Below are 10,372 nucleotides of genomic sequence, written 5' to 3'. Positions count from 1 at the left end.
TCTGCGGGCCGCAGGAGGCCGCCGGGCGTGCCCTCCGGGGTCCTCCGGGCGGCTGCCCCACGGCTCGGGGTCACCGACGGCCAGCACGGGGCTGCGGCACCCCACAAGGCCACCCCTCCGCACCCTGCTCCCGGACCCCGGACCCCCGACCCCGCCCGCCGCTCGCCACGCCCCTTCCGCCGCCCTCTGGTCTCGCGATGCCGGCTCGGAGTCGGGCCGGGCCCTGACTGGCGCAGCCGGGGGCGGCTCCGCGGGGCGGGGCGAGCGGTCCCCACAGCGCCATGGCTGCCCTCCGCGCCCTGCTGCCCCGCGTCCGCGGCCCGCTGCGCCCCCTCCCCGGCTCCGCGGCCTTGCGCCCCTTCTCCTCGGGTGAGTACGCGACTGAGAGCGCGTGGGGGTCCGGCACCGCGGCCCGCACCCGGGACCTCCAGACCTCACTTCAGGGCCTGACCCCGGCCTCCCCGGGCACCCCCGTGCCTCGCCCTGGACCTCACCCCCTCCACCGGCCTGACCCCACCAGCCCTCCCCCTCCTCCCTGTGCACCCAGGGCCCGGACCCCGTGGCTCTGCTGTTAGGCTGGGCCCCCCTTCCAGCACCTGCTGCCTCAGCGTGCTGACCTCTGCGGTTACTGGTGGCCCCTCCGTTGGGGGACTCAGGATCACGTGCTAAGAACTCTAGCCTCTTCAGTTTGGTTGTTGGTGAATTTCTGCGGGGTTTGCAGGACTTGGAGAGAATGTGCAGCTGGGGCCTCGCGTTGGCAAAGTCGCGCGTTGTGTCGCGCAGGCCTGGGGCGCAGGCCTGCCCACGGCCACTGCTTTTCTGACTCTGTCTCCCCGAGCTGGCCGGGCCTGTCCTCCGCTCAGCCCTCTGGTCAGGGCCGCAGTGTTCCTGAGGCACTCTTGGCCCTGTCCCCGAGCTGGGGGGCGTTCCTGCATCCTCCTCCCTCCCGGGTGTCCCCGTACCTGCCCGGCTACCAGAGCGTGTTGATTTTCCTCGGAGCTCTCTTTGCTGGAGGGCGTCTGCGGGTCTTGACCTGCGGTCAGCAGTCCTATCCTGGGCTGCATCAGGCTGCTGCTAAGCCTCGCACTTGCGTCCCTCCCCACCAGACCCTAGCGTGAGTGCCCACAGGCCCACAGACCTGCGGCTTCCAAGGTTGTCCTTCTTCCTCTCCAGGCCATGCTGGCCCCGAGTCAGCAGCCTGCCCCTCCGGCCCATGAGTCACCTCTCCCCAGTGTGTGCCTCCCGCTCTGCTCTGCGCACACAGCTCGTTGCCTCACCCAGCCGCAGTCTGTGGAGGGAGCCTGTTTCCCGGCCCTTGCTTCTGTGGGATCCCAGGGTATCTGCAGAGCAGGTGCTGAGAGGTGTTCAAACCCCTTTGAAGGTAGAGAGCGGTGCAGAGGCCACCACAAGGCTGAGAGCTGTGTGCTGCTGCCCGAGGACTGGGCGGGGGACGTGTCGGGGACACCCTGTCCACTGACCTGTCTGAGGCCTGCTTGAATCCCCTAGGTGCGGGCTTTCAGTACATCATCGCAGAAAAGAAGGGGAAGAACAGCAACGTGGGCTTCATCCAGCTGAACCGCCCCAAAGCCCTGAATGCGCTCTGCAACGGCCTGATCACCGAGCTCAACCAGGCCCTGGAGGCCTTCGAGGAGGACCCAGCCGTGGGGGCCATCGTCGTCACGGGTGGGGAGAAGGCGTTTGCAGGTGCGCAAGGGGCTGACTGTGGCATGTTGCATTGTGAGCAGACTTACCCCTGCGAGCTAGCATCAGAAAAGTCAGGGCAACTCAGGGTTGACTTAAACATAGTGTAAACAGACACAGAGCCGCTCTGCCTGTTTGACGTCCATGCGTGCGCTGCCAGCAGAATCAGATCATTCAAAGTGACTCGGGTCCTTGGCAATCAGGTTTTGTGTGTGTCAGGGCTTAAGTGACTGATGAATTAGCCTGCCTTCCAAGTCGAGCTTGCATCAGTTTCCTGTCCCACAGTCCCTCTGCATCCTCTCCATCAACACATGGCATGGCGTGTCGCCACAGTCTCTGCTGCCCGGCTCTGTCCAGGTGGCCAGCACCGCACAGGGCCCTGTGTCGTCGGCCATTCCCAGCAGCCCCCAGCCCCTACACGTGCTGCACACTCGTAGCTCCCCGCGGGTTTGGGGGGTGCAGCAGTCCTCGGGTCTCTGGTAACTGGGACTCGTTTCCACCCCCAGCCGGAGCTGATATCAAAGAGATGCAGAACCAGACGTTCCAGGACTGTTACTCCAGGAAGTTCTTGAGCTGCTGGGACCGGCTTGCCCAAGTCAAGAAGCCGGTCATAGCTGCTGTCAATGGCTACGCTGTGAGTATCAGACCAAGTCTCCCCTAAGTGCACCGGGAGGCGTGGGATAAGCTATCTTTATTTTGAAAAGGCCGGAGTGTAGTTACAGTCCCACCGTTCCTGCTGAGAGACGTCACAGATCCAGGACGCACAGAGCGGAGATGCTGTCACACCAGCTTTCCTTAGTGGGTGTTCGCTGCGGGTTTTCGCATTCTCAGCCCTCCCCGCGGCCCCTGGGCCCCTGGGAATCTCCCGCTCTGCTGGGCTGTAGGCAACACGTTGCCTTCTCCATGTGGTTTCAGTGGCTCCAGCCTGCTCTGCACCTGCCACGCTCGAGAGCTCGCTGTCCTCTGTGTGGTGTCTGGGTCTCTGGACACAAGGACACCCAGAGGCCCTGGGGCCGATCGTGGCGAAGCAGTGAGGGCATCTCAGCTCGTGACCATCTGGTAAAGCTCCCTGTGGTTAAGGCAACGCCAGCCAGTCAGGTTCATTGATTGGGCCCCAGTCGAGCGTGCTGGTTTGCAAGCTCTCTGTGGCTGCCGTCGAGCCCCCACAGCAGAGCAGAGACTGGGGACCCCAAAGCTGAGAGAGTTTGCTGCAGGGCCCTTCACAGAGGGGAGTCGCTAGCTCAGCCAGTTGTAAGTAACTTGTGGAAACACTTAAGTGACTTTGTGTATCTGGTAATCTTTGCTGCGCCCCGGGCTGTGTTCGTTTTGATGGGAAATTCATTTAAGCAAATGGAGTGACTCTGACCGGGTGCCTGGTGGCCCCTGTGTTTTGCAGCTTGGAGGAGGCTGCGAACTTGCTATGATGTGTGACATCATTTATGCTGGAGAAAAGGCCCAATTTGCACAGCCGGAAATCCTGCTGGGAACCATCCCAGGTAAAGAGTAATAATGTCTCTGGCATGAACTCTCCCGGTCATTCTCCAGAATCTGCCCACGTCTCAGGAGCTTGTGGCCTTTTCCAGTCACAGACCAAAGCATGCAACTTGCCTATGACGAGGGACCTGGGCTGTGGTCTGCGCGCTGGATGGTGGCTGCCTGTCTGTGCCCATTGCTCCCCCTGCCGACCAGCACACTAAGCCCGGGGGATGCAGCGGCGCTCAGAGAGTGGCCCAGGGGGCCTCAGGTCCATGCAGGCTCCTCTGATGACTGCCAGATTGTGTGTCAGACACTATTAGGGAAGGCTGGCCACATACCGCATTGTCACTGCAGTGATGGCTGCTTGTGACCCTCAGTTCAGCAGAGCAGGGAATCCCCACGAGGAGGGTGACGGGAGCCATGGTCAGACAGTGACTTCTCTATGCCCTGGGGGCTACCTGATGAGAGCTCTGGGCTTATGGCCCCACAGGGTCCTGCATGTGGAGCCTGGAGCCCAGGGCGTCTGCTGAGCAGCTGTCAGATCCGCAGAGGGTGTCTGGGTTGGCCGAGGATGAGCAAAGCCCTGTATGGCGCTCTGCTGGCCGCTGGGCTGTCCCCGTCCCAGGGCCCAAGGTCTCCACTTCACTGAGGCAGCGCCTGAGTCTATTGGATTGTGGGTGTCTCCGTCAGGTGGTCCCCTTGGCTCACCCGGGCAGCCCGGGGTTCTCTGTGGGGCAGATGGAAGATGGGGCCCCGGGTGGGATGGACAACAGGGCCCGGGTGTCAATGTGGGGCAGGTGGACGATGGGGCCTCAGCGTCAGTGTAGCCAGTGATGGGGCAGACCTCTCCTGTTCCGGGTGCAGCAGGTCGGGTGAGTGGGGCACGTGGAGACCAGCACTGGGCCAGAAGGCACAGTCAGAGCAGCTTGGGAGGCAGAGCCTTTGCTCTTGCTTCAAACTCTGGGGGGAGCAGGCCATGATCAGAGGCCACCCCAGCTGCCCTCCAGGTTGGGCTGAGCCAGGATCTGAGCTGCAGGGACCCAGTGTGCCAGGCATGGGGCCCAAGTATGAAAAGGAGGCTCACCTGAGGTTTCTTGGGTGGCCTCCTTTCTGCCCATCTGCCCCACCCAAGGAGCCCAGCTTCATCCCTCAGAATTTGCTGGAAGTGTGTCCATGCCATCTGGGCTTGTACTAGCCATGAGCCAACTATGACCAATAGCCCTCTGCCCCTGCAGGTGCAGGGGGCACCCAGAGACTGACCCGCGCTGTTGGAAAGTCACTGGCCATGGAGATGGTTCTCACCGGTGATCGGATCTCTGCCCAGGATGCCAAGCAAGCAGGTGTGGGCCAGGGCCACCCCACGGAGCCACCTGTGTGGGGAGCTGGGTGGAGAGGGTGGTGGGGGCTGCTTCCAGGTGTGCCCGTGGGCGATGAGCACAGTCATCTTGGGTGTCCTGAGAAGCCAGGGGACATGTGCCTTTGTTTTTCTTTGGAATGCCACACACAAGAGAGTAACTATAATATACATCAACTTCAAGAGTCAAAACATTCCTGTTTCCCTAGCCCAACGTCAGCAGTAGGGGATGTCCGAGACCTTTGCAGGCACACCCTGTCCCCTCCCCAGGGGACCTGCTTTCCCTCCCTGTTGGGGTGTCTGTAAGTGCCTCGTGGCCCCACCTCAGGGACGGTGTGGAGCCTGCATCCCCACAGCCCCTTGTTGGCCCCCAAAAGCCCCCATCCCCAGGAGCAGCACTGTGACTGGGAGAAGCACAGTCGGGACCATTCGCACTCCAATTTCCTGTTCGTGTTTTAGGTCTCGTAAGCAAAATATTTCCCGTGGAGAGACTGGTCGAAGAGGCCATCCAGTGTGCTGAGAAAATCGCCAGCAATTCTAAAATCGTACTGGCAATGGCCAAAGAATCCGTGAACGCAGGTAGGGGTTCCGCCAGCAGGAGGCGCTGTGCAGGCCGCCCGCACAGGACGGGTCAGGAGCCGCGCTGCTCAGCCATTCTTCCTAGGCCACCCTGGACGGAAATCGGGAGGATTGTTAACGTCGGGATCCCGGCTTTTTGTAGAGTTCCGGTCTTTGGTTGCTTGCTCACAGACTCTCCTGAAATGTTCTGAATTGTCCTTGGTATTAGGACCCAAGAGAGGAGCCAGCCTGAGGGACAGAGAGTGACAGGCACTGGGGTGCAGGGAAATGGCCGGGAAGGACAGGACGGTCTCAAGTAAAGGCAGTCTGACTGCCGAGAAGCCCGGCTCACCTGCCAGGTGCTGGTGGAAAGTTTTCTCTCCTCAGCCACTCTGCCTGCAGCCGGGTGGCCACACAGGCCACGGGACACCAGTGTGAGCCGGGACGGGGGCCACGCTGCTCCCTGTTGCTCTGGACTCTCCGTCCTCTCTCTACCGGCACCGCCTCTCTGAGCCTTCCCAAGAGCTTCTTGAATCTTAGCGTAGCAGGTTGTGCACAGCGTTGGGGGAGCGCTGCCCGGGGCCGCTCATTGAGAAGGCCGTGAGCCCGTGCTGGCCGCTGAATCACTCGGGTCTGTGTGCTCTTCTGCAGGGAGGCAGGTCCCCTCCCGGGCGGCCACCAGCCTATCGTTGGCTGAGCTGTTGTTTGTGACGCATCCACAGGGATGAGCACGTAGCATGTGCTTACACGGTGGACACTGCCATGCATGGAGACAGCCAGCAAGGCCACAGTCAGAGGCCTCACCGCTCACCCCAGGTGCTCAACCAAGAAAGACCCTTCACCTTCACTGGAAGGACGACCCAGAGCAGTGGTGTTCTTACTGCCCAGGACTCTGTTCTGGCACACTGTTCCTTTTTCGGGTTTTCATCCTTAATTTGTACATCTTTTAAAACGTACTTAATTCTGGGGTGCTTGGGTATCTCTGTCCATTGAGCACCCGACTCTTGGTTTTGGCTCAGGTGATGATCTCAGGGTCATGCGATCGAGCCCAGGTCCAGCTCTACACTCAGCAGGGTATTGGCTTGTGACTCTCCTTCTGCCCTCACCCTGCTCATGCATACACGTGTTCTCTTTCTCTCTGAAAATAAAATCTTTAAAAAATAAAATCCAGGGGCGCCTGGGTGGCTCAGTGGGTTGAACCTCTGCCTTCGGCTCAGGTCATGATCCCAGGGTCCTGGGATCGAGCCCCACATCGGGCTCTCTGCTCTGCAGGGAGCCTGCTTCCTCCTCTCTCTCTCTCTGCCTGCCTCTCTGCCTACTTGTGATCTCTCTCTCAAATGAATAAATAAAATCTTTTAAAAAATAAATAAATAAAATCCATGTAATTGTGCAGGCTCTCAGGTCCAGTTGTGGTTACTGGACAGAGTTAGTCTCCGCACCCTTTACTCAGTTCCTCGTGCCGCTCCTCTTAGAGCCATGGGGGTTGCAGCCAGGACGGGGCCTTTGAGAAGGGGGTACTTCCAGGCTCCCATCCAGATCCCGGTGAAATGAAGGTTCACGTGGGTCAGTGGGGAGTGTTTCCTGTCACCATAAAAAAAGTTGCTTGTCCCCACATCTAACACCCAGGGATCTCTTTTTCAGCTTTCGAAATGACATTAACAGAAGGAAGCAAGCTGGAGAAGAAGCTCTTCTATTCAACTTTCGCTACCGTGAGTAAACGTTCGGTGCAGACACACGCGGGCCAGCCGTAGAAATCCCTGGGAATGTCCTTGCAGGTTTTTCATTAAATGCCATTTCTCTTTGGCCAAACTGTTCGCTTTCCCGATAGCCAGATCAGATGTGTCCTGTCCACGAGCATGATTGTTGCAGATGAGTACAGTGTGTAGAAGCTCCCGCACATTCGGGGTGACTTCCTGCTGCGTGAGCCTGACGACTCGCACGCTTGCGCAGCGAGCACTTGTGTCAACGTGCAGGGCATCTGTGCCCACGGCGTTGGCGTCCTGCGTCACGCCGCTTCCCTGGAGTTCAGGTGTATCCTGACGCCACCTCTGAAGCTTCAGGTCAGGGTTTTCTAGGATTTGCTAGTCACTGAAAGGGAGTCCTTGTGAGTCATTAAAACCCACCTCTCCGTATCGGAAAGTCACGTTAAGGTGTTTTGTGGAAGAGAGCAGAAGTGACTGCGGCTGTTGAACTGAAGGTGTGTGTGCACATGCACACGCAGACGGCGAACGCGTGAGTGACCAGCCAGGTGCGGCTGAAGCTCTCTGCGGAATGAGAGTTTATCGGACACACAGTGTAGTGGTTCCTGAAGGCTCACACCAAGGGACTGGGAGGGGCATATACAAATGCCATTTCCGGATGCCGTTTCCAGGCCAAGGTCAGGGAACCCAGGCGGTTCTCAGGTTTCCAGGTAGTCCTGATGCGGTACCTCCCGCCCTGTGCTCCTCCACGCTGTGGAAGTCCAAGCTTCTGAGGACCCCAGCAGACTGAGCAAACCCCACAGACAGCCAGAGCCCCGCGCCTTGACTCTCTAGGAAAACGTGACCGTCCATCTCTCCTGTTTTCCATTTCCCACCAGGAAGACCGGAAGGAAGGGATGACCGCATTTGTGGAAAAGAGAAAAGCCAGCTTCAAAGACCAGTGAGCACCACTGCCTCTGCCTTGAACCCTCTACTTAAAGACAAGTTGCAGTCTGACCGTCTTAGAAGCAGATAAATCCTTCTCTTGTGAAGGGCCGCATGGGTGACACCAGTTTCTCTCCACCAGTCGGGCTCTTGCTCCCCAGGGTGGCCTGCCGACTTCACCCAGCGGCCATGAGAACCCACGCGGGGGCGTGTTCACGCTCTGACTGAGCCTGTTCTTCCTAATCAGAAATTATGGGGGCGCCTGGGTGGTGCAGTGGGTTAAGTGACTGACGCTCAGCTCAGGTCATGGTCTCAGGGTTGTGGGATCGAGCCCCACGTAGGGCCCTGCTCAGTAGGGAGCCTGCTTTAGGTTCTCGCTCCCTCTGCCCCCCCCCACTTGGGTGTGTGCACTTGCTCGCCCACTCGCTCAAATCAATAAAAATCTTTCTAACAGTTCTGCTCATGAGCCTTTGGTGGTGTGTTCAAGTTTTTACTTGATTTCAGGACCTGAGAGAGAGTTCAATGCCAAACACTCACTTTGTTCAGTGAGCAGCGTTGGGCTGGAAGCGTGTCCCCCATGTGGTCACTGCAGATTCCCAGCCTGTGAACATGACCGCTCAGAGGGCGGGCACTGCCAACGACGTGGCAGATGCTGGGCCTCTCTCTTCTCTGAAGGCCAGTGCCACGTCACTTCAGACTTCTGTTTTGTCGTGCTAGACCACAAGCAAACACGTCCGTCGAGTCAGTCCCCTGGCACGCTCCCAGGTTAACCGTCGTTAACAGGGGTGTAGCTTTCTAGATGCTTCTGTGCACACATGCAGACACACACGGGATAGCTGCTTTCTTACAGAAAGGGATTGTGCGTCCACACCTCTGCACAGTGCGCTGACCCGTTACCTTCCGCTCCGGGCCCACAAGTGCACCGTCCCATTTGCCCACCATCCCGTCATCGTGGTGAAGTCTGGAACACAAATCTTACTGTCTTAATGGCCTTTAAATGTCCAGCTCAGCGGCACCACAGCCGTCCCCACCATCTGTCTCCGCGCTGCTTCGTCCCCAGAGAAACTGTCCCCGTCACACGCTAACCCTTGGCCCCCCGCAAGCCCGGCGTGCCCTCTGTATCTGGGAGTTCAGCGCTACCGACAGGCCACCAGCTTGCGTTTCATTGCTCAGCATTGCCGCCGTGAGCATTCCACTCGATGGCCTGGAAGTACATTAGGGCACAGGAACGTCCTTTATGTATTGATTCCCGTGGTGTCGGACATCTAGGCTGCGTCCACTTTCTTGTTAGCAGCACTGTTGCGGATGACCCGGCAGTGGCCATTCTGCACGTGAATCCTTGCGCCGAGGTGCAGACATGTCTGTAAGATTTGGAGAAGTGAGCCTGCTGCGAGACAGGGCCACCCGCGGTGGGGACCTGCCCGCTCTGCCCCATCAGTGGCCGTCAGCAGGGCCCCTCCCCTGGTGCTTCTCGGTGCCAGGCTGGCCGAGTCTCCAGGAATGATGGGGGACGGCTTGCATCCAACCCTCAGGTGTTTGCTTAAGTCACGTGCGCAGAGCTGGATCAGAGCTATGGGAGGCCCTGGAACGCGTGGTCTCCGAGGCATCCGCTGGTTCCTGGTACCCAGCAGAGCTGTGCTCACGGCTGTGACACTGAGTACTGTTTGCTGTGGGGACAGAATTAACTCCACTGGCTTCAGACTCTGATGGGCCAGCTGCATCCCCTGATCCCACCTCCCAGGGCATGGGGTGACCGGGACAGGGGGGGCCCCAGTTCCAGGAAGCCCCATCCGCCTCAGCAAACACCTGCCGCTGAATTTGTGGCTGAGCACAGCACAGTGCTCTCGACCCTCCGTCTCTCCAGGCCATGGAACAAAAGTCTGGAGCACGGGTCAGAGACCATCCTCCTGCTTGGGAGGGCTTCATGGGTACAGGGGCTGTCACTGTCCCAGAGTGGGGCCCCATCCTCAGAGCATCCTCAGACCCTCTAAGGGGAGGTCAGGCCATGTGCATCTCTGCCGGCAACCGCTGGGCACCAGGGGTCCCAGCCGGCTCTTGTCGCTGGTGCAGACAAGACAGGTGCGGGCCAACTGATGGGCCTGCGTGAGGGGCAAGGCTGACTGCCATGGGACCCCCGTCCCTCACCCCATCTCCTGCTCTGTGGCGATGACCCCAGCTCTCAGGGAGAACCCAGGGCTCTGTCTAAGCAAGGACCCCACAGTAAGACCCGGACCTGGCTGCTGTGGGGGGCTGCGCCTCAGAGCCCTCCTCCCTGGAGAGCCCGCTGTCCCGAGCTCAGTGGTGCCCTGGGGGCTCCTGTTAGTGATCCTGCCCACTCTGTCCTTCAGGAAGGTACACCAAGTAGTCCAGTGAGCGGAACGCAGCGGAGATCACAGGGCTGGGGTGGGGCCCCGACCGTGTACCCTCCCCAGCCCCCAGGAACTGAGCTGAATGCACCTGACTTGAGAAAGAACTGAAACCACCTTGTGCAAAGCTCTGGCTCTCTGAGCACCTTCAACTACGTGCTCTCGTGTCATTCTTTGACATAACCCTCAGGGTCTTGAACTGTGTGACACTTATTACGGAAGTAGGTACCAGGGGATTTGGGTGGCATGGTTTGGGCTCTCCCTGTGCGTAGGTTGTCAGGAGGCTGGGCGTT

At 59.4% G+C, this 10,372-nt stretch overlaps 1 protein-coding gene across 1 annotated transcript; it reads left to right on the top strand.

Annotated features, from left to right (window-relative positions):
* The first annotated feature begins 215 nt into the window (after positions 1–215).
* ECHS1 (enoyl-CoA hydratase, short chain 1) lies at positions 216–8,169 on the top strand. The gene is made up of 8 exons (XM_047702108.1): positions 216–369; positions 1,507–1,704; positions 2,208–2,335; positions 3,098–3,197; positions 4,413–4,517; positions 4,991–5,110; positions 6,731–6,798; positions 7,668–8,169. Exons 1-8 carry the CDS (start codon positions 282–284, stop codon positions 7,731–7,733), a joined length of 873 nt encoding a protein of 290 aa, XP_047558064.1. The 5' UTR covers positions 216–281; the 3' UTR covers positions 7,734–8,169.
* Positions 8,170–10,372: the final 2,203 nt, after the last annotated feature.

The sequence above is a fragment of the Lutra lutra genome, chromosome 14, assembly GCF_902655055.1.
Source record: "Lutra lutra chromosome 14, mLutLut1.2, whole genome shotgun sequence".
Lineage (NCBI taxonomy): Eukaryota > Metazoa > Chordata > Mammalia > Carnivora > Mustelidae > Lutra > Lutra lutra.
This window is presented reverse-complemented; position numbering and strand designations above follow the sequence as displayed.

What these genes read in the sequence shown, in the direction of transcription:
- ECHS1 (XM_047702108.1), top strand. Translation starts at nt 282, where the DNA reads ATGGCTGCCCTCCGCGCCCTGCTGCCCCGCGTCCGCGGCCCGCTGCGC. An exon ending in CTTGCGCCCCTTCTCCTCGG is followed by an intron (nt 370 to 1,506) that starts GTGAGTACGCGA and finishes TGAATCCCCTAG; the next exon opens with GTGCGGGCTTTCAGTACATC. An exon ending in TGGGGAGAAGGCGTTTGCAG is followed by an intron (nt 1,705 to 2,207) that starts GTGCGCAAGGGG and finishes TTCCACCCCCAG; the next exon opens with CCGGAGCTGATATCAAAGAG.